Genomic DNA, 26,947 nt, shown 5'->3' with positions numbered 1-26,947 from the left:
ATACAGATTCATTTAGGAAAATTATTCTTGGGGCTAATACACCTATTTTGTTATGACAACCCCGAAATCGTAGGGGAAGCACACCAGTTATACCTAGAAGGCTGTTTACTAGTCAAACACACCTCACCAGTTGCCCCTCCCTCATTGACCCGTATAAGAATCCCAGTTCTAATGAGCTGTTATTTCACAGGGCAATATGTAGTGTCTCCATGGAATTTGAAAGAAAAAAACAAGACTTAAAGGCTATGTATGGAGCCACATTTTCAAAAGCTACCATTTTCACAATAAATAGTTTGCTTTCATTAAAAATATAAAACTGAAATTTGAAGCAGAATGCGTGTTTATACATTATTATTTAAAATGCTAATAAGGAAACCGCTGTGCTCTCCAATAAAGAAAAGAAAATATTTTTTTCTAAGTGTAGCCTAAGGCAATGTTCACTCCCCACCATGCCATATTTGAATCTACTTTTAACTCAGACTTTTGATGCTGCTCCAGAAGAGCTTTGCCCAGACCCTTCTAATTAGGCTTTCCCACAGAAAGGCCATGTAGCTCGTATGTGCATAACTACAAAAATCAAGATTTGAAAGCAACTCTCTACCATTTCTGCTAGTCCAAACTTTTGGACAAGTGTCAAGATACATAGACATTTCCAACAACAAATGACATACCTATCAAGGACAGCGGATGAATCGTTTAACTGAGCCGCATGGCTCTCAGCCTGGGACACCTTCTCAGCAAGCTTCCTGTCCTTTATTTCTTGGGAGAGGTCATCTATTTTACCTTTCAGATCCTCAGCCAGGGGTGGCAATTTAGTTTGAATGTCTTCAACATACTGATATGTAGAGAAAAGAAGGCATTTTAAGTAAGTGAATCCAAGCCTCCTCCCATTTACTAATATCTCGTGGAGATCTAATTATACACGCTTAGGTTTTTATGAAACTTCAAATTTACTAACCTAGCAAAAAAGAATAGAAAATAAAAGCTATTATTTAATAGAGATTAGGAAATATATGAAGGCAATTTATACCAAGAAGAACCTGACAATCTTTTTAAATAAATGCTACTTTGTAGGTCTAAATGCATAAATGATAGTCATTAGGATCTTTTACACTATTTGCATTTCTATTACCATGCATCACCATGTATCAGTATCTACTGCATTAGACAGTATGTTAAAAGTCTGTTTGTAGCTTTACATTTCTCTTTTAACTAATATCCTGTGAATATTGAAGCAGATTTTAAGTGCCATCCTAGGAACAATAAATGCCCTTCATCACTGTGAAAAAAATACAGGTTGGTGTGAGTGTGTGAGTGCCCTCACCAGACATTCATGTCTACTGAGAGAATAATGTGAAGTTCTAATTGTTACCAATGGGTGAGCACGGTCACAATAGAATAAGGCAAAAACAACTTTATACCCACAAGAAAATAACAGTATTTGCTTATACTACTGAGATTTCTCACTGATTCCCATTTATGAGAGCTTGCGTCATTATCATCTTTCTTTTAGCTTTGGGTTTCACCAAATACTCACGTCTATGACTGAGTTGATTTCATCTGCAAGACGCTTGGCTTCATCAAGTATGTCAGTGCCTTCTTTTAAAGTGTCCTCAGTTTGTCGTTTGCCACTTTCAATAGCCTCCTTCTTTTTCTGTAGGACAGTAGAAACAAAACATCAAAATGCCCTTTGGGGAAAACCCTATCCAGCCCTGTATTCCTGACTTTCCTAAGCTGTCTAAACAAGGCTTTGCAAAAAAGATATGGCATGTTGACTGTGAGACTACATCAGAGTGACATAGACTACCCAGCCAGCCCTCCAAGAGTTACTTTATTTAAATACCTGTACAGGTACTTTCTTCCTCCTATTGTGAGAAAGTCATGCAAGAGAAGAAAAGTTATGTGATGGTAGCTGAGGAATTAAAAAATATTTTTAAAGTGAGATGGACATCCATTTTAACTGAAATGTGAGTACTGAATATGCATTGCTGAGCATGTGGTAGTACACTGAATTACATTGGAACGAGACATTAAATTCCAGAATCTATGTCCAAATGAATGTTTTGTGAGCATAAATGTAAGCAGATTTATTCTATGGGAGTTCTGTAAAAATTGGAAGATGTGGGATTTTATTTTTTTTATTTGTTATTTTTTAAAATTAATTAATTTTATTTTTGGCTGCATTGGGTCTTCGTTGCTACGCACAGGCTTTCTCTAGTTGCAGAGAGCGGGGGCTACTCTTCCTTGCGGTGCGCGGGCTTCTCGTTGCTGTGGCTTCTCTTGTTGCAGAGCGTGGGCTCTAGGCGAGCAGGCTTCAGTAGTTGTGGTGCACGAGCTTAGTTGCTCTGTGGCATGTGGGAGCTTCCCGGACCAGAGCTTGAACCCATGTCGCCTGCCTTGGCAGGCGGATTCTTAACCACTGTGCCACCAGGGAAGCCCAGAAGTGGGATTTCAAAGGAAACTTAGGGAAAGTACTTTTCAAAAAAAAAGAGAAACTCTCACATGGAAGAATACACTTAATGGACTGTTCCATAAAAAAGAGAGCAGAGTCTAATTTTTCTTTGAAACTGATAGCTTGTCTCAAACCACATGAAACTCATTCCTAGTCTGGAAGAGTAAAATCAATGAGAAAGATATAGTGTTATTTCTCCGTTTGGAACATAACTTTGCCTTTTTTTTTCTTTCTATTTCTGACTCATTCTTTCAATCACCTTTTTACCTGTGGATTTAACTGCATCAATTATAATTTTAAGCCTTTGCCATTTACGCTTTTTATATAAATAACAATGCTAGTTTATATATTCATTTAGATTTCAGTATGTGCCAGGTAGTTTATAAGCTTTTCTCATTTAATTCTATACTAACACATGTCCTGTGTTTATCACCTTTTAAATGAATAGAAAATTGACCAAGTTAAGTGATTTACCCAAGGTCACACAGTACAGTAGTTAAGATGTGAATCCCAGTCTACCTAACGATAGAGCTTCGGTCCTGAGCTGTGAAAGCACTGACTTTCCAATTGTGTAAATCACACTTCTTATTTGCACTGGATAGTGCTTATTTCAAACCCTACTTTCCCCACCTCTTCACCAACCACTTCAATCTGCTGCCAGTACACACATCTTATTCCTGCCTCTGAGCCTTTACAGTTGCAGTTGGCTTCACCATGTGCCCTTCCCCAGTTCCTTGCCTTGTTTCCTCCTCCATTTAGCTTCATGTAAAATGCTTATTCCCTCAATACTCAAAATATGGCCCATTGACCAGCAGCATTGGCATCACTGGGAAGCTTCTTAGAAATGCAAAATCTCAATGCCTTTTGGGGAACTACCAACTCAGAATCTGCATTTAACAAGAACCCTAAGTGATTGACATACACAATAAAATTTGAGAGAAATTGGTTTAGAACACAGCCTGGCACACAGTGACTACAGAATTGTTAACTATTATAATTACCTTATTTTCTTTTCCCTAGAACTCATTTATCTGAATTATATTTTATAGGGTGGCCATCGATTATAGAAACATAGATAATACGATTTTATTTTTTGTATAGACTGAACGATCTTGATTGCTTCTTCTAAGAGTTGCTAAAAGCACAGGTTATTTAATGATAATCAGACACCACTTCATCACAAGATGCATGCATAGGGAGGAGAGGAAATGTACAGCCCATTGAGCTGGACCTAGTGGATGAAGGATAACATTTAATTCATCAGGCAATATACTGAGAACAAGTCACTTATTATGCATATTAGCCCATGCTCCAGACGTTATGGCCATATTATATTCTTATTTATTGGTTTAGTGACTATCTTTCTCACTATAATATAAATTCCATAAAACAGTCTTTGTATCACTTTATCTCCAGTACCTAGAAGAGTTTCCTCAATAAATAGTTCTGTTTGCACTGGTGACTCTTGGTTCATTCAACTACTCCCATGCCTGGCTAAATCAGAGAAATTTCATTCTCCTTTCACGAACAGCAAATGTAGAGGTAGTCCTGATATTCCTGGCTATAAGGCATATCTTATTTTCCAAAGGTCTGACACTCTTATATAACTATCAACTTTAGCCCTTAGCTTTTGTATGAACTGATTTAAAATTGACCCTGGACAGACATTCAAGAAACTTTCTTTAGCATGGCTTGCTTGTATTTATGAATCAAGGTAACAAAATGCTGTATCAATAGGAGGGATAATATTTCTACCTATATGTGAGGTGAAAACCTACATTCATTTTGGTTTCAATTAAGCAGTGAGTTAGAATCTTTATAAAAGCTCTCTTTGAGTCACTTTAAGGAACCCATTGTTATGCAAAGATCAAAATGTGCTTTTTTAAAATCACACTGAAGCAGAAATGATCTAGGGATTAAAGAGATTTCAGTGGTGGATAGTTTCAGATTAGACACTAATGAAATCTAGCTTTGAACCAAGGAAAGATGAAGATTTGGAGCCCCTAAATATTGATAAAAGCATCGATATAACATTTATTTGTGTTTGCTTTATAGTACTTTCTTCACTGAGAAAGAACATTTCTGTTCTGTCTTTGTGCCACGTACTATTCTCTGCCCTGGAGATACAGTGGGCCAAAAGACATGTTTCTCATGGCTTTCTGGAGGGAAAAAAAATTGAATGAATATATTAATGTATATTTTTAATGATGAGTGCTATAAAAATAAATAAAGACAGGGAATGGATAGAGAAGGAGGTAGGATATAAAATACTTAAAGATAGGAAGCTTTGAGATTTGAGGAGCAAAAGGGGGACTCATGTTTAGACAGAATTATTCTCCAAGTGTATACCACAAGCATAATTGTTAAGTGATTCTGATTAGACACCAAAGTTGTTGTATTTCTACTTTTAACTTCTAATTAGATCTTAATTCATTCCAGAGCTTTGTAAGTTTAACACCTGTTTTGTTTTGTTTTGTTTTTGCTGAGGGGGGTTGCTGGGTGGTGGATTAAGAACTTACAAAAGTTACCTTCCTGTCTATCTTTATCTAGCAACTCATTCTTCCCTTTCTTCCAACTCCTTCCTGTTCAAGGTCATAATGGTAAATTTGGGGACAGACTGCTCAAAGCACGTTACTTTGCTTAACTGAATTGCTCATCTTCTCTTTGCCCCTCAGCCCATAGTTTCCTCTGCCTTTTCTCCATTGCTGGAAATGGCATTCTAACCCTGTCCTGTTCTAGAAAGTAGCATTCAAAGCCTTCTGTGATCTGGTTCCAAAGGCCCATGTTCAGAGCCATCTTCTGCTACAGACGTACATAGATTACGAACAAGTGTCACTGCTCTGTTCGACATTCCCTAATATCACACTTTCAGAGCTCTGTGTTTCTGCTAATGCTGCTCCGTCATTTCTATCAACTTCTATGATGTCGTCATTTGGGTGTTTGATTCTCCCAGCCCATATTAATCACAGTGTTACATATAATGAAAGGTTAAAATGCCTGAAGTTTCAGGAAATCGTAACTTCTCTGAGGCCAGAAATCATTCCTATTCAGCCTCTAACACCCTGGTCACAAACAGCATCTCGATAATAGTAGGTGTCTAACAGACATTTGCATATTACTCCTGCCTACTTTCCTAGCCTTATATCACACTATTTTCCAATACAAAACCAATCCTCCAGTTTACATGAACCACTCAGAAAGTCCCCCAAATATAATTTTAATCCATGACTCCAATATTTCAATTGCTTCTGATAGATTTCAGGATAAAACCAAATTCCTCAGCTTAGTTCTCAGAATGCAATTCTCTTATAACTCAAGGTCTGGACCCTCTCTGTCTTCGTTGGCTTTCTAACCTCTCACTGGTTCACAGGCAGTCTTTATTCCAATCCTATCAAATCACTGACATTTCTCCAAAATGCCTATATGTTTGCATGTTTTGTTTTCCTATTTCTGGAATGTTCTTCCTCTTCTACTTTGACTCATTAGAGCTCACCCTTCAGGACTTAGCATACGTGTCAAGTCCTCTATGAAGCCCTTCCTAAATCCAGGGGTGATTTCGATGCCCTTCCTTTGCATACCTCCATGATAACTCCTGTAGTGTACAGACTAGTTTACTTGTGTGAGCCTCCCACTAAATACAAGTCACCTGAAGTCATCAGAGGTGGTGTCTTAGTTTTTGTATCGATATCAGTGTCTTTAAAGCTTAAGGCTGCATCTGAATCATGGGTAGGATTTTAAAAACACAGGTTGCTGGGCTCTACTCCCAGTTTCTGAGTGGATAGGTTTGGGGGGAACCTGAGAATTTGCATTATTAACAAGTGTCTAGGTGATGCTAATTCTGCTGTTCCAAGAACCACACATGAGGACCAGTGTTTGATATACTCAGGTTTTGTTTAGTACATTTCCTGAACTTAGTAGGGGCTTGATAAATGTTTTGAATAATAAAAATTACATGCTTACTTCCTTAAATTAAAAAAAATGTGTTGGGTCTTAATTATATCACCATTTTGTGGGCACAGGCTCAATGAAGTCATTTATTTAAAGCACAACTAATTACTCAATCAAATGGATACACCATATCAGTTCTTTTAAAATCTATATGTACATCAGATTAACCCAGGGGATGTTTTAGAATATGGACCCTGGACCACACCCCAGACCAGCTACCTCAGATTCTGGGTGGGAGCCCAGGGGATGCATCTGTTTAGCAAACTCTAAACAGGTGATGCTTTATTGGCCAGTATAGCATCAGCCTTGGCAAGCAACCTTAAATAAGCTCTGCCTTATTCATATTAATTTACTCAGTTTATCTATTTATTCTAGTAAGTTTTAAACAAGCCTTTAGTTAAGCATCACGTGTAAAATGAAAATACAAGAAGGACAACTTACACTTTAATACTGACTACATAAGCTCCAGGCTTCTCTAGGGGTACCCAAGAATGATGGCTCTTGGTTTTAAACGTCACTAAAATGAAGGAATAGCTAAAAAGCACCATTTACTGTGCCACTACAACTCTTCTTGAAATACTGCCCAGATGCTTATTATACTTTCCACACAGGTAATTTTAATTTCTTAAACTGTTGCCATAAAATGGAGTGGTGCACCTCCGGGTAAGTTACACCACTGGTGTATCACTGAGCAAGGTGAATCATGCGGGAGGCTGTGATATGAAGGCAGCCTAGCATCCTGCCTAACAAGACAGTGCTTTTTCTTTAATATTGCCAGCATGTCCGTAGATCCCAAATTGGTTAAGATTAGATACATCAGTGAGTCTTCTCAATCCTCTATCAAAATGACAAGGCTAAGTCCCAGGAGAGGGATCCAGAAAACAATTCTTTTAAAAAATTAATTCATCCTTTTACTTCTTAATCCAAAGGAAAATGGAAAGAAATGAATGGATAAAAAAATCCAGATTCTTTTTATTCAACTCTCATTCCATGAACAGTTTTGAGAGCATAATATATGCCAGAGAGTGTTCAGTTATAGTTGCAGGTAAAATTTTATATTAGAAGAGATAAAGGTCTGCCGCTGTTTTCAGATCTGTTGGGGTCAAATACTTTGAAAAGAACAAAGGTAAGTTTGTTTCTGGTGAGGAAGTTTTTGTTTTTTGTTTTTTTTTTAAATGCTAAATACAGGTTTGTGCCATCATATGTGCTGAATTCACTGTAGGGAAAAGCGATCAGTTTGCCATGTTAAATATTAAGAAAGAAACGAGAGAGAGAAAGAGAGGGAGAGAAGGAAAGAAGGGAAGTAGGAAGGAAGGGAGAAAGGAAGGAATGGATGGAAGGATCTGTTTTAGTTTTAGCTTCATTAACACTCTAAAAAAGGCAGAAGCTGCCTATCATTTCTTGAGGAGAGAACTATCTCTTGTCTAAGGAAAAGGAGACAAAAATAACTCAGACTTGATCTGCTCATGTTAGTCCGTTGTAAAATATCATTTTCATAGAACATGTTGCAAAGAAGAAGAGAACCAAAATTTTCCCAGGCTCTTGTCTCTCAGTGAGCTGTTTCTTCTGTGCCCCAATTCCATTAGAAAATCCTTGGCACTTCTGTGATTTATGGCAGCCGGATGTCGAAACCATGGTTTGTGGATCAGGTTCGGTGGACTTTACAATCATATGGTATTAGTATTTGAAGAAACTCTAGATATGCCCTAGTATAATGCACTCATTGTATAGTTGAGAGACTGATGCTTTGAGACTTTAACTGACTTGCTCACACTAGTACTTCTAGTTAGTGGCACAGTTGTTGTTAAGACCAAGGACCCCTGACTCCCAGTAAAGATCTCATTCCACTGTACCATTCTTCCCTTAAAAATCTTAAATAGTTTAAGTTATCTAAATTTTATTTGATTATATGGGCAATGATCATTCATTAAAAAACAAAAAGAAGGATCATTCCCTGTTCTGCTTCTTAGAAGTCTCCTTTCAGAGTTGCCACACTTGATTTCGTGCGTGTGCATCAACTTGCATCAACTTGACTTACTCCGCCATGGTCAAATTTGCTCCCACCCTGTGCTCCCAGATTCAGGTGAAAGAGCCTCTAGGACTCACCTCCAAAGCAGTCATGTTTTTCTGGTTTTCTACAGATAAGAGATTAGCTTCTTTGATTTTATCTGTGGCTTCTCTCAACAGGTCCCAAGCATCATCAACATTGCTTTTGTAGTCTGCCAGTTTCTCCCGGAGATCCTTCTCCATTTCTTCATTTTTGCCTCGGGGTTCTCCAAACAGTTTCTTCACTTTCTTCAGAAGGCCTTCTGCAGCTCTATAAACACCCCAGCCCAATAAGAGACAATAAGCCCTTGCCACGGCCTCAGGGTTTATTGGTATTAAACAGTGTTACAAAGAAATGCTAACATTAAAAGTATGGAAAAATTAAAAACAATATTTAAGGCAGATTGACTGTGTGCTAAACCAAGTTGAAAACTGATAGCTGAAAAGTGGCAAGAGCATTTATAATTAAAACTAAAGAACAAAAAAATCCACACATTTTAAATTGATTAGTAATATAACATTTTCATTTGGAAAGGATCTCATGTTATTCGCATAACCTGGCTGATGAAATCAGTTTTATGATTTACTTCACACACCAAAAATAAAATCTACCTGATTAACCATGAGATATTTTCTCTGTTACTTTGAATATAAGATATGAATATTGATATGTTTGGTTAAAAACTGTGAATATAGCGCCATGCTGTTGACATGCTAGTATGATATAATTTTGACCTACTTTTCTTTTCCTTTGAACTGAGTGTTCTGGGAGTTTCCTGGATTCAACTTAATGGTTTTCCTAAAGTGATAATATCTGAGCCCTTTAAGGAAGGCTAAATATTTGAAGAACAGTAGTTCTCAAACTAAAAGGCATCATAATTCCCTGAATAACTTGTCAAAACAGATTGCTGGGCCCCATCCCAAAAGTTTCTGATTCAGTAGGTCTAGGGTGGGGTTTGATAATTTGTATGTCTAACAAGTTCTCAGGCGTTGCTAATGTTGCTGATTTAGCATATACTATTTGATTATTAATAACATCATCACTTTGAAGTTAGCTGACTATGAATGTAAAAATGTATTTTTTTATTGAGTGTACGGTCACAGGAATTCACTGGCATTAGTAAAATCACTATCATTAGTCACAACCTCAAATTCCCAAACTTTATTTCATAGTATTAGGCATGTATTATTTGACAATTCTTCTATTCAGTATTTCCTAAGATGACAAAATGTATAGGATGGCCTGTTAAATTCATAACTTTATTTATCCAAAGATATTTTTATTAAAACAAAAACAATTAATAGTTTTAAAGGCCCTAGTAATGGAAATTAATAAAGCAAGACCATTAGCCTAATTGCAGAAGGGACAGCACCAAAAAAGATCATTTACTTGATTATTTATATATAGGTATAAACATGCCTTTGATCCGTTTTAGAGCAAGACAAATTATAACTAAGTAGATGAAAAATAAATAAAGAACAAAGTATCTCCTACTGATATGTGATGGAAAATTTAGAAATCTCTAAACAACAATTTGGAAAGCTCAGTTTATCAAATGAAAAAGTAATGGAGCTTCTACTCACACCAACTCATCTTCAGCAACTTCCTTTTGTGTGTCTAGATTTTTCCTCCTCAGTTCTGTCATCATCTTATCAACTTCATTCTGAAGCTCTTGCAAGTTTCCCTCAAAGGCCTTGTCTTGAATTCCCAGAGTTTCATTTAGTTTTACAGCTTTTTCACTTACAGCTGCAGGGGGTAAAACAAATTTTGCAAATTAGTAAACATGCAAAAATGGCACCCAGCATCTGCTCTTCTCCACCATCTCCAAGAGAAATGTTGTTTGTCATGGGTGTTCCTGCTGGGAAACAGAGAGGCAGTTGCTATAACAATCCATAACAAACAAGGAAATGTGACATATTTCTTCATATTATATTGCTTTTAGGGGGACACAGTAATTAAAACACAGTGTTTCTACCTCAAAAGGAAGAAATAAAGTAAACAAATAGCTCAAAACTTCTTCAGGTAAGAGGTAAAAAATGAGACATGTAGCATAACACTTGGAAGCTGAAAATGCAAGGTCTGCAATGCTGATAAGACACAATCATATTCAATTTGAAAACCCTGAGTATAGAAACACTATCAGCGATGAGATCTCTCAAAACGAACCTGCCCTTGTACCTCCACACAGTTCTGTGTTGATCTGTGTAAAGGAATTAGGAAAGGAGCCCCTATCTACGGACAGGCATTATGCATTAGGGCTCACAGATACCCTCCAGCAATAACAGCCATCCTAAGAGTCTGTGTTTATTATGCACTAAATAGGTTTTCAAACTGTGCTCTTTGGAATCTTAGGATTCTCCAGGCGTTTCAGGTATTCTACAAATGATATCTATTCTGCCAAGAATCTGTTTTATAGGTTGGTGTTCTGGGCAAGATTTCATTTGAGAAAAGAATTCTATGTCAAATAATAGTTTGAAAAATTGGTGAACTGAAACATGTACACAGTTCTACCTTAGTTTTAAACCAACTTTTCCTGAAGTGTGTTGTATGGCGCATTAATTTAGCAAGATGAAGAGAGGTGTTTTTCTGAACTCTTTTGTCTTCTGAACACTATTTCTATTATATAATATTACCTATGAAAATCCCCAGAATAAAGGCTATGGGTTGGCCAAGAGACATTTTCTACCATTCAAAGCTGTATCCTAATACCTCTTTAAGACCTAAAGAATTTTCAAAACTCATTTCTATTCTTGGAGAAACTTTTCTGATTAACAATGGTGGGAGCTGTTCCAAGGGTCATATGAACAGAGCTCCTGAAAAAAGTGCACATAGTTAGGCAAAGTAGACCAGCCATGGGGATGTGACATGGTGGGTTAGTACAGTGGTTCTGAAATGTGGTCCTCAAATTAGCAACATCAGATCACCTGGGAACTTGTTAGAAATGTATATTCTCAGGTCCCATCACAGACCTATTGAGTCAAAAAGCCTGGGGTGTGGACCAGCAATTTGTGTTTTTAACAAGCCCTCCAGGATCTTCTGATGCACCTGGAGTTTGAGAATCTTGGGTTAGGAGAAGAAATTGAGTTTCAATCTCTAATTCTACCCTTTCCAAAATGCATCTTTCTAATTGTTTCTAAATGATAAATGTCTTTGGTTAGAAAATTGCTGCAGTCAACCTGTTATTTCTGATAACCATAGTTTAATCTGCAGAACAATCTAAATCAGGTCTTTTAAAGAACAAATATGGCCATTCTTAGCCCTGTGGTAGAAATTATTGCTCAGGTGCTATTCTTAGAAGTAGGTGAGGGTGCCTACTTTCTGGCTGACTACTTCATAGTCATCTCTTGACATATGCCAAAGAACCTTCTTAAGATTCCAACACTATGATTAGTAAGATATCACCTAGGCCATGTCATACTTGTTAAGGAAACATGGGAACCATGGACTGTTGATTGAGAAGCTCCTTGGTCCAGCAGACTATGGGGAAGCCATGCTAGAATGTTGATGATTAAATGTAAAAAGGTTTCTACTTTTTAGATTTCAAGAAAGGTAGTAGTAGATTTGGCTCTACTGATGATATAGCCCCATCCTTTGGTCTGAGTGCATGCCTATCTGCACAGTTGATTTTAACCAATTGTAGCATGTAAGTAATCAATGACATCATTTGTCTTCACATTTTTTTTTTAATGAAAGGGATAAGCTCCACTTTCCAACCTGACAAAGCTGTATGTTTTTTCATTATTAAATGAATACATAAATGAACTTTGCTTAAAGACGTTTTTGGAAATGGATGGTATTTAGGTCCTGGGCCTAGGTAGTATTGAGGAAGGAAGGAATGTGAGATGCAGCCTCACTATTTCTTTTGTGGTCTAATCTAACAGCTAAATTTCTACAGAGAAGAATTTGATGGAAAAAGAATGATGGAGTGAGAAAAGGAAAAGATGGATTGCATTATTTCTTTTAAATTAAAGCAATATGTAAGCAACCAGAAGAAATTATTAGGGTACACAAAAACTGCTTTAGCAAAATGATGCTATATTAAGAAAGCAGCATTATTTTAAAAGAAGAGGTCTGATTGCTCCTTTGCTTCTATACATGGAATTTGGAACTTCTCTGAGTACTTTTAAACTAAAGATAAATGTGTTATGTAGTCTATTATTCCAAATAGACTATCACTTCAGTATGTTTTCAACAGTATTAAAAATACTTGCAACATAAACACATCTTTTAAATTTAGTTATCTTTTCTTTCTAATTTATTACAAAGGGAATTTAAAGTCATTTTAAAATATCTTTAAAACAAGATAAAATAAACATAAAAGGAAATGGGGCAAAGATTTAAAAAATTAATGTAAATCAGGCAAGGAGTTACTAGACAGAAAGGCATGCTGTAATGTCCAGGGCAGTGGATCCTAAATCTAGTGTTAAGTATCTTAGTAGCCAATGCATCAGGATAAAAAGGAGTATTTTAAGAGGTATACAGTATCTATAACATACAAACTAAGTAAATAAATTCCTCAGGAGAAGCAAAGCTGGTTTTCATGCTGAATCTGAGAAAAATAGCCTATAATGGGTAAATTTATCATGAATGACTAATACTATTGTGACCTGAAGAACAGGAAAGAAGGGTATCCAGCATTTCTTAAGTCCTATTATACATCAGAACATATGCTAATGGGTTAATATATATTCACTCGTTAATTCTAATTGTGGAATAAAATATAGTTTATTCATAATCGAATCACGAGTCATAGCACAATAGACTTTATAAAATTATAGTGAGATAAGAACGCCTTAGATTAATAGAAGTTGATTTCTATATAGAGGCTATGACTTATAATGGAATATACTATGAGTAAGGTATTTCATCTATCTAAAAAGTAAACAGAAATAGACAAATGCCAGGCTGAAACATGCACTTTTCCCAAAGCAATTTATTACCACTAATAAAAATAAAAACACTGATGATTATCCACCGTTATTATAGTTTCGAGAGGGAAAAAAAAGTATAGGTATGTTGTATAACTCAAAGTTTTTAGTGAGTTTTCTTTTTTTAAAAAAATCCCGTAGACATCCAAGCCTTGTTATATATATGTAAACCCTTTACAATTTAACTCTGGCATATTCAAATTTGAATTTTCATGAAATTTTAATAGTTAGATTAATTCTGTCAAAGTTCTTTTACAAAGAGCTGTGGTTACCATTTTTGTTATCATTTACGTTAGTACCTGTTGGAAGAAGAGAGTAGTATTCATATTGTCCTCGGGTATAGGATCACAGCACTTCACATGAATTAGAAAAAGGTGCCCCATTTGGACAGACACAGCCAGACCACCTGACTGATGCACAATGTAGGAAATGGGAGACACCTTTGATGACATAACCCCTTTCTTTGATTGACAGATTGTAGATGGTGAGCCAAGCCTGGGTTAAATATCATCTCCACTCTGCCCCCTGCTGGTGCCGTTGTGGCACGCTCAAAGATGTAGATAAAGCAGGCAGTGCCGGTACTGGAGTCTATCGGAAACGTGTATTAGGATTTATTCTTATGTAGCAACGTTTGATTGAAATGATCACGATTAGTTCCTAGGATAGGCTGCTGGGTGTTAGTGTTTGAGACTGAGTTGGAAGGAAAAGGAAAGTCCCTGGAGTACTGACTAATGTCTTCAGGGATCCAGGTAGAGTGAATCTGCTCTATCTGCAATGGGATTTTTTTGGCGGGAGGCAGGGAGAGTGGACACTTTCAAACAACATTACTGGAAAATAAAAACAGGGAAAGGACAACAACTTCATCTAGCAGAGGAGAAACCACAACGAGTTAACTGAGATTTTTTTGGTAGGAGTAACTTCTGTTTCGGATCCTGACATGTCTTGCCTGAGATTATGCCTCAGATTAAAACTCTGTTGTTTCTTGCTGTGGGGAATCTTTGGAAGTTTCTTTCTCTTCTTGGCCAGTGATTCCGAAGACTGACCTGTCAGGATATGCCTTGAAGGTTCTCACATTCTGATTTATTTGGCTATATTAGAAAGCAAAGTATCTAAAATGTATAACATTACAGAGCAATAAAAATGTTTTAATTTTAAAGCAAAAATAAAACATTTTTCATATTTTTTCAACATGCACGCATGTTAATTATATATTAGTAGATATTTAAGAACTAATGTTTTGTTGTTGTTTTGTTTTTTAAGGTTTTTTTTTTTCTTCTTGCATTATCTGTTTTCTTTGAGTTTCTTAATCTGGGCTTTTGCCTAAAAATGGCTTCCACTTTGATTGTCAAATCAGATTGGTAGATGCCAAGAACTAACTCCTTGAGAATTGTGGACTAAATGCAGTAGAGCTTCTGGTAAGGTAGCACATCCAAATCCCAAGCAACAGATGTTCATTAAAAACTGGTACCAAGTATTTAAAAGCCATTCTGAGAAATTAAAGTGCTGCTTTAAGGTACTGAGCAGAAGGATAAAATTAACTTTTTTTTTTTTTAAATCAAGGATCTTTTAAATAGTTCTGAATACAAAAACAGCACCATAGCAGAGGATAAGTTGCCCATTAACTAATTTAATCATATTTGATCACAATAGCCATTCCTCAAGGATCAGAGCATTCATAAAGGAATGCATTCAATTTACTGCTATTTTGTACTCATAATTCCTAATTCACTGACTTCTGTCACAAATTTAACACTGCAGGCTGTAGATTCTCAGTTGATAATGTCCTTGAATATGTTGATCAGAAAACTTTTAAAAAATCCAACCCTCAAATTTAGAAATGTCATCTCTTACTAGAGAAATTCCAGTCCTGTGCAATCCTTTTTTTCTTTTCCTGTTAGGAGAAATAATGATTAAATTGTGACTTTTCTAATACCTTCTGCATGCTGGGCCAGGTCCTTAATGAATTCTCCTAAGGAGTTTGCTCTCGTGTTGGTCCTCTCTGCATCCTGTCCAGTTTGCTCGCCATCTGCTGTCACTTTGGTAGCCTAATGAACAAAATTCAGGAAAAGCATAATTAATAGAGATGATGAAGCTACAGCTAGATAAGCTCTCACCGGCTGCATATTCTTTCAAATATTACTTTGAGCCAAAGGAAATTGATGAATTATTGATCAGATGTACTGGAAATGATGCCCCATGCTCAAATATACAATTAAACTTTACTACTTCTTCCGTCAAATGGAAATCAGAGAGCTGTATTTGGTCTTTTTAAAACCCTCATTGTATGCAATGGCAGTAGAAGCCATAAAGCAGAATTATTTTTGAAATATTTTTAAGGTACTACTGCCAAACGTTTTTAATGGATTCTTCAGCCTGCACATGTTGCAGTTTTGTCTGCATGTTATTTACTGAAAAAGTGTGGAGTGTAGCAATGATCTCTCAAAAGAGGCACAGACAACCTTTCTCAATCGGCTTGATCCTATAGGTTCGGTTTAGATCAATGCATTAATTAAAGAAACAAAGAAAGGGAATGCTTAGCTACTAAGTATAAATGCTTGTTTTATAACACTGTAAAGATCTAGCAAAATGTTAAAGAAGAATAAACGTTAACTTTCCCCATATAACATCACCAAAAACGATTGCAGTAAACACAGGACCATATATTACTGTCAACAAAATAGAACAGAACTCTACAACAGCCCCACTTCCCAAAGAACGTCCTCATATTGTTTCACCCTTATTCACATTGAAAATCTCATTTGACAGAATGGAATCCATTTAATGTGTTCATAGTTAAGATGTACCATATATAATCAAATGGCATGTGTAACATTACAAGTTTCAGATACTACAAGGCTTAGAGCACCTTGTAATAGGTTTATACTTCATTTTTTAATGTGTATGCATATGCTAATAAATATGACTTTCTTTTCTAAAAAAATAGGGATAATCTAACTACAGAAAATGAATCAAAGAATCACAAACTGCCTCAATACAATTTAAATAAAGGTTCAAGCTGGCAGAGTATTAATACTCCACAATCTTGTACCAGAGTGCTTGCATTTTAGACATGCCCAGAGAATCTAAATTGTTTTATACATAAATGGATTTTAAATAGAACTTAAGATAGAACTAAATGTCTGGCCAGCACAGAACATGGTAGGAGGTGCTGCAGGAATTACAGTGCATTTTATGATATCCCAGGGGGCAATAAGAGGTTTAATACATGAAAGTTTTCACACTTTTAAATAAAAGGTAGAATATAAAGTCCAACCATTATCATCTAATTTCTCAACCTTCAAATGTTATCACCACAAATGAAAGAATGAAAGGAAAAGAATCCAATGGAAGTTTTAAAAAATCCTCTTTATAGTTTCAGTATATATACAAAATGATTTGGTGTGTGTTAATCAATATATTAGAATGCTCTGGATTAACTCTTCCAAAACATTAATACTGGAATTATTTTCACTTTTAAATTCGAGGTCCAGGGTCAAGAAACTCTACACATACACACCACACAAATGTATGCTCACATAATTTTTTAAATGTTGCTTTTGAATTACTAAGGTCAGCTGCTTAAGATGTTGGTCATCTAAACTGCTTTAGATGTTTGTCTAGTCTGGATTTTACTGTGTTCTATAATATCTCTACTATTTTCACATATCACAGAATACTATAAGGGATTTGATCTACATTATTATCATCTTTCAATATCTTAAGAATTAATATACCACCAGCACTAGTATCACTTACTATACAGAAAATATACGTTATAATTTGAACTAAAATTTATTTCTTGCTTCATCAGTATCTTATTTACATAACTAAAAGGTAATAATTCCTATAAATCTCATACCATCGAGCTTTCCAGCTCTTGTATGCTGAAAGCGTCTAATTTCTTGAAAATAAATGTATACTGATACACTCTCCTTTTAAAATTCTGGATGATCAAGATAATATTCATTGCCTTGACTTCTACTTATCAAATTCATTTATACAAAAATGTGTAAGAGTCATTGTTAACACCCTTATACCAATAATATGAGTACTCCAATATTAAGATGTGAAGAATTCTACATGACCCATGATAAGAAATAAGTCAAAAATGTTATAATTAAGACCCTATGCAATCAGCTTCCCTGGCTTCCTTTTATATGTAATATGCCAATCTCTTCCCTTCTTAGGGTCTTCTCATATTCTGTTGTCTTTGCCTGGAATGAGCTTCTGCTCAACACTTTAGTAGCTGGATCCTTGTCATCCATCAGCTTTCAGTTGAATAAGTATCTCTTCTTGGTGTGGCCATCCCCAGGGCACCTATCTAGGTTTCTCAACTTCCTGCAGAAGAATATTTCCTTCATAGCTCCATGCATTTTAGAATTACTATTTACGTGTTGGCATACCTATGTAACGTCTACCTGACTAAAAGGTAAGCTCTAAGAGGACAAAAACTTGGTCTGTTTGCTCATTACTTTATATCCAGCTTCTAGTATGATGTCTCACTTACAGCAAATATTGAATGAATGTTGTTAAATATATGACTAAACAATTTCCTAACTAATCTTGTCAACATTATTGCCTACATATTGCCTACTTATGGCCTACCTTTCCAGAAAAAGCTTTGTTCATACTATTGCTCCCTAACTCCTCTCCAATTATCCAAAATAAATCCAGCCCCCAAGATAACTCGCTTCCAACTTCACCTTCTCTGTGAAGCCATCCCCAGTGATTTTGACCCATACACTCCTGTCCTAGATTTTCAAAAACAACTATCATTACCACTATTCATGACTGTTGTGGGTAATTATTTTTTTAGATGTTTCATCATATCTATTGAATCGCAATCCTTGGGCCAGGGTTATGTCTTATCTCTTTTTTATTCCTCTGAGTGCCAGGCACAGTGTCTGGCAAACTGTAGGGGGTCAAGGATGTTGGGTGATTGACTGGTGTAATAATAATAAAACAAACTATCCCTTTGAAGTTCTAAAGCCTGATGGAGAAAGAAATATCTCTTTCCATATGCCTTTCTGATACCATTCAAACTGTCCATACGCCTGGTGTTTTGCTTACCAGTGAATGTGGATGGCTGGGCATTTTTTCTGGACATTTTTCACAGCCTTATAGGAAGCTGCTGCTGAAGGGCTACAGCTGAGTGCTTAGGAGGAGAGCCAGGCCTGAGCGCCTCTGGTCCCAACCATGCTGCATTCTAGTCACTGGCCTTCTGGTAACTCAAAACTAGCCTGTGATTGCACACCAAATACCACGCTGGTGGGGGTGAGTGGAGGCAGGGGCCGGGGGTGGGCAGAAATCTTTATGGCCAGCACAGTACTTACTAAGGGAGAAGATAGCCTTCCCTCTGCACAGACAAAAAGAGCTTCTTCTCTTGGCTGCACTCCAGGAGAGGAGGAGATGTGAGATTCCTGGACCAAAAGGCATTGACTTATGATATTAGCACTCTAAGAGGCGGGTTATACAGTCAGGCTCAGTTGTACCCCAGACTGATATGCGTATTCAGAGGGCTGACAATACTCTTTGTGTTTCATTTACTCTTCCTGCCTTTAGAGATACATAGAGGGCACGATCCCTATTTTCACACTGGTGAGGATGAAGGTATGAAGAGGTTAAGTGACTTATCTGAACTCACACATATAGGAAATAGGGGACAAGACACAAATTTTCTGTCTCACAGCCTTGTATGCTGTCTGTATTAAACATTAACTTATGTTTGGCTAACATTCAGGAGGACTAGGAAGATACTTGAAAAAGTTAAGCATTCTGGGTGGGAGTAGGGACACGGCTCCAGCTTTTATGTATTTTAAGTGCATAAGCTTTAGGTTTTAGTAAATATCCTTAAAAATCCATATCAGAACATCATATAGATACATTAAAAATAAATCATGTCCCTGGTGGTCCAGTGGTTAAGACTCTGCCTTCCAATGCAGGGGGTGCAGGTTTGATCGTGTGGTGCGGTAAAAAAAAAAAAAAAAAAAAAAAAAATCCTGTCTCATTACACAGTAATGAAGTTGAAGAGTCACCTTGTCAAAATCACCCAGGAGAGACTCCATAAAGGATGGCAATTACAAATACACTATCACCTATGGGGAGTGGTGATAGATTGTAAAAAGTGAAATTTACAAAAATCAGTTTCATCCAGGACAGGCTATTGATAATGTTACAGATGAAGGCTAAATAGTACATGATAGGAACTGTCTGCCTGATTCAGTTTGGCTCTTCTTGTATTTTATTAAATTGCCATCCCCATCCCTTAGTCAGCTTCCTTCTAACTATTATCTTGTCCTTTGAGCATCTGACAAATATCTTCTCATTTATCCTAATATGTTGTACAATCTTCCTTTCATTCTCTATCTTAGATTTTGTTATTTTTACTTTCTCTTACCTCTGTTCTACATATTTCCAGTGTTCCTTTGTAAATGATAGCTCACACACTGCTTTGCATGTATCTCTCTTACCTTTGATTATCTTTTTTTACTTTCAAGTTCACTCAACTAGGTATTTTTCCCTTTTATTTTTCTTTTATTTTCTTTGTGGGTTTTTTGGGGAGGTATTTATATCTAGGCAGCATGCATTACCATTAGGCACACATTCATTTACTTCTGAACAATGTAACTGTTACTTTCTTACTTTAGCTCAAGCAGTTCTCACTGTGCCTCTTGAAATCTGCACATAATTTTCTTGGTTGGATATTACTAGTGTCTTTCATTTTCCGCCTTCTTTATGTTAAAACTAAAACCTAATGGAGCACTAATGGAGCAAATCTAACTACTGAGTAGACAACATTGCTTAGATGCCATCCACCTTTGCATTTGCAGAGGTTTTCTGCTAAGTTTAAATTTGAGATCTAATCATTTACATGGTATTCTTTAGGGGCACCTTCAAACACTACTGCTTCTGTATATCCAAGGGTCAGTGAAGTACTAGGACAAGCTACTAGGACAGACAGCACACAAAGAGAGAGATAATCAACTGACCCTGGGGAATGATAATAAGTCAGTTCTATGTGAAATTTCTCCTTAAGTATTTCAGGCGTCAGTTTTGAAAGTTCCAAATAAACAAATGTGATTTGTTATACATTATCTCTCTCTCTTTTTAAAAAAATTTATTTACTTATTTTTTTATACAGCAACTTCTTATTATCTATTCTATACATATTAGTGTATACATGTCAATCCCAATCTCCCAATTCATTGCACTACCACCACCACCACCGCTTTCCCCCCTTGGTGTCCATACGTTTGTTCTCTACATCTGTGTGTCTATTTCTGCCTTGAAAACCAGTTCATCTGTACCATTTTTCTAGGTTCCACATATATGCGTTAATATATGATATTTGTTTTTCTCTTTCTGACTTACTTCACTCTGTATGACAGTCTCTAGGTCTATCCACGTCTCTACAAATTCTCTCTCTTTTAAAATATAACAGCAGAAATGAAAAACATTGTTGGCAACTTAAACATTTTAAAACTATAAATAAGGCACTGTAAATATATATATGTGTGTGTGTTTATATATATATAGTAGGCACTTAGATCATTTAAAAACTAGTTTCATCATTTTGGAAATGCCTCATCTTCATTTAAATTTGATTTTCAATATACAGTAAGAGACAAGGTAGATAAAGCTAAATTTTGATATTTTATATAGTTCAGTCTATTACATTGCATTCACCCCTTATGAAATATAAACAGTTAAGAGATGTTTATCAAAGAAAGCAAAATATTCAACTCAATATAATTATATACCTGATTTTAGTGCATTTTAGAGAAATTCAAAATTAATGCTTATTGTGGGTTTCTATACCTTTCATTTATTTTTCTGCTATTTTAAAAATTATTCACAATTAGTTAATTAATTAATTAAACAAATATTCACTGAACATCTACTATATACATGACACTGGTGATACTGTGGTAAGGGGGAAAAACCCCACACTTCCTGCTCTTTTGGAGTTTATAGTCTGGTGGGATAGAGAGGTATTTGTTTAATGATCATGAAAATAAGTTATAACCACAAACTGAAGAAAAAGCACAGTGGTATAACACAATTATAAGAGGAATCACATCACACCTGGAATATCACAGAAGACTTGCAGTAGACTTCGAGGAGCTGAGGTTTAGAAAGTGAATTGGAATTAACAGAAGTTAACAAGATGTAAGAGGAAGTGATTTACTTCAGGGCTAAAGAAAACATGTCCGGAAAGGCTCTGCGGGACAAAGTAACTGAAGGATACCATGGCTGGAGTATAGATGGCCAGGGTCAAAGTGGTGTGAGATGTGGCCAAAGTGAGACTTTGGCCTTTATCTGAAGAGCAATGAGAAGCCAGGGGGACGAGTTTAAGCACTAGGGTGCCATGTTCAAATTTGGGATAGCAAAAGTGCATTCTGGCTATACCTTGGAGAACAATCAAAGGAAAATAAGAATAAAAGCTGGACTAGCTAGAAAGCTAATGTGGTAATCCCAAACTAAGGGCTGGATGAGAGTAGGGTAGTGAAGATGAGATCTATACACATAAGTGGAACCCACTGTATTTGGCAATGGGTTAAATAAGTGGGAGGATGAGAAGGAAGAAAGTGGCATCAAAGAAGATTTCTAGGTTTCTGGCTTATATGTTCAATGCATCAGGGTCCAGATAACCAGAGCATGAGTTGGGGAAGAGATGAGGCTGAGGAATTAAGACCATGAGGAAAGAGCATCACATGTCAATGAACAAAGTGGAGAATTTGAAGGAGGAGAGTGATGTGATCAGATCTGTGATTTAGAAAGTTCACTCTGCCATAGGAATAATAATTGTTTGGAGTTAGATAACGCTTAGGAAGAGAGGTAATAGAAGACCTCTGAATTGGGTTGGGGTAGAATGAAGAGCAACCATTCAGTTCTATTTTGGGAGACTGGTAAATATTGGAGGATAAATCATTGAGGTGTTCTAAATAGAAGAAAGCATAGGTTTTAAGAGGAAGACGGTGAGTTTAATTTGAGATGTCCAGTTGATAGGTACATAGGACTGAAACAGGAGAATGAAGTCTGTCTTGAGAATATGGACTTATTAATCATAAACATATATGTGGCGATCGAAGCCAAAAGAGAGGGTTTACAAAGTGAGAAGTGGTGTGGACTGAGGACTGGACCCCAAGAAAATCGACTTTTGAGGGATGGGCAAAGGAAGAGCTTGAAAATGAAAGGTCTGAGAATTAAGATAAAAGCAGAGAGGAGAGTATGTTAAGGAAGATAGGGTCAAAAGTGGCAACTGCTGTAGGAATTTCAAGTAAAATAAAGTTTCCACTGGATTTAGTGACCAGCTTGTCACTGATTACCTTGTTGAAATAGCTTTAGTAGCAGGCTGGGAGTGGAAATCTAGACTACAGTGGAGTGAGAAGTGAAAGCAGACCAAGTCTTTGAAAAAATTTGGCTGTGAAATGGAAGACGGAGGTAAGGACAGTAGCTACAGAGGTATATGGAGTTGTCATCAAAAACATCTCAATGTTCCACACTCATCATAGTGTCTGACAGTATGAACATGTAACATATGATTGCCGTATTCAAAAAACATATTCCAAGGGGGAAATGGAATGACAATAAATTAAAATACATTGAAAAAGATACATGATTATGCAACATTTTGCTTATGTAATATTTGACATTAAATTATATAAAATAAATGTTTAAAATGTTAATCTGAGGGAGGAATATTATTCTCTTTACCATGTGCTATTAGAGAACGAAATTGCTTCATGAAAAAGATAAGCACAAAATATACAAGCACTTGCAGGACAGAAGGCAGCTCACACCAGCTATGCAGGATCAGACTCGCCAGATGTTTTGACAAACATAAAGAATGTACTAGTCATAAAGTGACTCGCCAGCTAACAAAGTAGAGAAAAGGATCCTCAGAAAGATTGGCGGTAGCAGTGAAAGCACTTTCCAGAGGAAAGGGAGCTGGAAGCCCCGGGGACCTCTAGGCTCACCGTAGTTTTCAATCTAGGCTGACATTAGAGAATCATCTGGAAGCTCTTGAAAGTCCCAGTGCTCATACTGTGCTTCAGACCAAATACGTCACGACCTTTGGGGGTGAGACTGGGCACCACGTAAGTCTAATGTGCACTCCTAGTTTAGGCACTATCTCCTCTAATGTAGCCATGGATAATAGGAAGTCATGGCCCCTGCACTTATACTCTGGGCCCAACTGCTGAATCATTCATGGCTGTGAGATAAAGGTACTGGGGGTCTCAGCCAATATTAGTGGATATTTATGTCATCTAGTCCTCTAGTTAGGATTCCACGTGTATCAATACACCTTTTGATTATCACGCTGATTGACCACAGGCAAAGAAAGAATTGATCATTTTGACTTGAATATTGAAGGTCTCCATGACAGTCCTGTTTCTGGTGGGGGCAAGGTTAATAAATAAGTGAGGATTTCTATTTCCTCCCCATCCTCACTTTATCAAGGAGATACTTACTTTTAGAAGTCTTATTTCTAGGCTTTTTATGTTATAAAATCTGAAGAATGGGCAGATAAAAATGGTATTGAAGTGTGGAAAGGGGGAAAAAGAGTAATTTTCCAGTGGAGAAATGTGGCAAATGCTACCTCAGTCAGGTGATCAAGATCCACATCAACAGTAATAAGACATATTGATTGCATGGGTTCTTAATATGATGTGATAAAATGATACATTATCTCTGTGGTCTTCCCCACAAAAACCTATATGTCTATTCTAATCATGAGAAAAACATGAGGCAAACCCCAACTGAGGGACATCCTACAAAATACATGAACTTGTCAAAACTGTCAAAATCATCAAAAACAAGGGAAGTCTAAGAAATTGTCACATTCTACAAGCCATAGCCTAAGAAGACATGATGACTTAAGGTAATATCCTGGATAGGATCCTGAAACAATAAAAGGACATTAAGTAAAACTGAAGAAAAAGCAGAGCCTTTAGTTAATAATAATAATAATCAATATTAGTGCATTTGTTGTGATAGATATATCATACCAAGATATTAACAGTAGGGGAAAGTGGGTATGGAATATATGGGAAATCTCTGTACTATCTTTGCAACAACTTTTCTGTAAATATAAAACTATTTTAAAATAAAAAAGTTTATTAAAAAATAGTATTGGAATGAACTCAAATTGGATACTAGACCTAAATATAAAATGCAAATTCTAAAACTCTAAGATAACATAGTATAAAATCTAGATGACTTTGGGTATGGTGATGACTTTTTAGTTAACGACACCAAAGCAATTGATGAAAGGAATAATTGATAAGCTGGGCTTCATTTAAGTTAAACACTCTGCCTTGTGACAGACACTGTCAAGAGAATGAGAAGGCAAGTCACAGATTGGGGGAAAATATTTGTAAGACATAGCTAATAAAAAACTGTTACAAAGAACACTTAATAATAATTTAAAAAACAATTCGATTAAAAAATGAGAAAAGTCTTATTTCATTCAGGCTGCTATAGCAAAATACCACACACTAGGTGGCTGATAAATGACAGGAATTTATTTCTCACAGTTCTGGAGGTTGGGAAGTACAAAATCACATCCCAGGCATCCCAGGTGTCTGTTGAGGGCCTGCTTCCTGGTTCATAGGTAGTGTCTTTTCACTTCGTGCTTACATGGCAAAAAGGGACAAAGGATCTCTCTGGGGTCCCTATTATAAGGGCACTAATTCCATTCATGAAGTCTCTGCCTTTATGACCTAATCACCTCCCAAAGGCCTCACCTCCTAATATCATCACCTTGGAGGTTAGGATTTCAACATAGGAATTTTGGAGAGGACACACGCATTTTTTCCATAGTAAGACCTGAACAGATATCTCACCGACAAAGATATACAGATGGCAAATAAGCATATAAAAATGCTCAACATAGTATTTCATTAGGGAATTGTAAATTAAAACTAGAATGAGATACTACTACATACCTTCTAGAATGGCCAAAATTCAGAACACTGACAACACCAAATGCTGGTGAGGATTTGGAGCAATAGGAACTCTTACTCATTGCTGCTGGGAATGCAAAATGGTATAGCCACTTTGGAAGACAGTTTGGAGATTTCTTACAAAACTAAACACACTCTTCCCATATGATCCAGCAATTGCACTCTTTGGTTTTCACACAAATGAATTGAAAACTTATATACTTGGATGTTTATAGAAGCTTTATTCATATTGCCAAAGCTTAAAAGCAACCAAGGTGTCCTTCAGTAGGTGAATGGATAAATAAACTTGGTACATCCAGAAAATGGAATACTACTCAGCACTAAAAAGAAATGAGCTATCAAGCCATCAAAAGACATGGAGGAAATCTCAATGTGTGTGGTATTTTGCTATAGCAGCCTGAATGAAATAAGACTTTTCTCATTTTTTAATCGAGTTGTTTTTTAAATTATTATTAAGTGTTCTTTGTAACAGTTTTTTATTAGCTATGTCTTACAAATATTTTCCCCCAATCTGTGACTTGCCTTCTCATTCTCTTGACAGTGTCTGTCACAAGGCAGAGTGTTTAACTTAAATGAAGCCCAGCTTATCAATTATTCCTTTCATCAATTGCTTTGGTGTCGTTAACTAAAATTGGAGGTTGCAACCTCCTTGAAGACAGACTGAGCCTCATTTTTATCTTTCATCTGCCAACACTTAGCGCTTGGGCTTTGTATGTGGTGAACATTCATATGTGCTGTTGAATTGAGATTACTTTGGCATGGTCCATTTAAAAATTCTTATTTAGTGTATTCACATAACCAATACAAAATTGTTAATTATTGCATTGATATGAGATAATTTGTACTCATTAATCTGATTAATATCTAACTACATTTGGCAAGAAACTCTGTTCTGTATTTGTACATTCCATACTGCTGGTAGGAGATTCTGAAAAAGTGTTTAGTACGCTATTGGTAACATCAGGGCCTCAGGGCCATTGTTTAGCATTACGTGCTCAGAATCCCATTTGATTTCCCTGTGGAAATTCTCCTAAGCCAGCAGCAGGTTAGGTGGAAATGGTACTGGGCCAGTGGGAATCTGGAATCTGGGTCCTACTTAGGTCCTTGAATTTGGTGAAGTACACGGCCATTGCTAATTTATTTCACTATCATGGCCTGAGGGATTTCTTCTTTAAAAAAATGGACTAGACAATCTGTAAGAACCTTCTAGCTCCAATATTTTTTGTCATTTACAGTTCTTTGATAATCAAACTGGATCCCTAAATTCCAGGCCAGTTTTCCAGTTCATGCATTTTTCCGGCCACAAGATGGCAGACTTTATGCTCTTTTCTTCATTCTGTATCAGGGAAAAGAACCTTAACCCTCTTGCAGTTTTGAAAATTTAAAACTCCCAATAGCTTAAAAAGTCTGATAAACGCAACATGGACTTTACATTCTGACTCTAAAAAGTGTCATGAATGCTTTGGATTTTCATGATAAAGAAGATTTCCTCTTTTGTGGGGGGATAATGATTTAGGCTGTATTTCTATACAAACACAAAAACCTTACGAGATCAAAGAGACTACAAGTATTTTCATTTGTTTTTCTCTTTCCTTACATAGTC

The 26,947-nt window shown here is 36.4% G+C and overlaps 1 protein-coding gene across 9 annotated transcripts in view; it reads right to left on the bottom strand.

Moving 5' to 3' along the window:
* LAMA2 (laminin subunit alpha 2) overlaps positions 1 to 26,947 on the bottom strand; it is a 608,480-nt gene that overhangs the window by 103,262 nt on the left and 478,271 nt on the right. For all 9 annotated transcript variants that reach the window (XM_059083775.2, XM_059083777.2, XM_059083778.2 and 6 more), the window contains 5 exons: positions 15,309 to 15,420; positions 10,031 to 10,193; positions 8,507 to 8,717; positions 1,538 to 1,654; positions 672 to 835 (listed from right to left, as the gene is read on the bottom strand). In XM_059083775.2, the coding sequence (XP_058939758.1) occupies positions 672 to 835; positions 1,538 to 1,654; positions 8,507 to 8,717; positions 10,031 to 10,193; positions 15,309 to 15,420 (767 nt within the window). The remainder of the gene's footprint in view (positions 1 to 671; positions 836 to 1,537; positions 1,655 to 8,506; positions 8,718 to 10,030; positions 10,194 to 15,308; positions 15,421 to 26,947) is intronic.

The sequence above is a fragment of the Kogia breviceps genome, chromosome 13 (assembly GCF_026419965.1).
Source record: "Kogia breviceps isolate mKogBre1 chromosome 13, mKogBre1 haplotype 1, whole genome shotgun sequence".
NCBI lineage: Eukaryota > Metazoa > Chordata > Mammalia > Artiodactyla > Physeteridae > Kogia > Kogia breviceps.
This window is presented reverse-complemented; position numbering and strand designations above follow the sequence as displayed.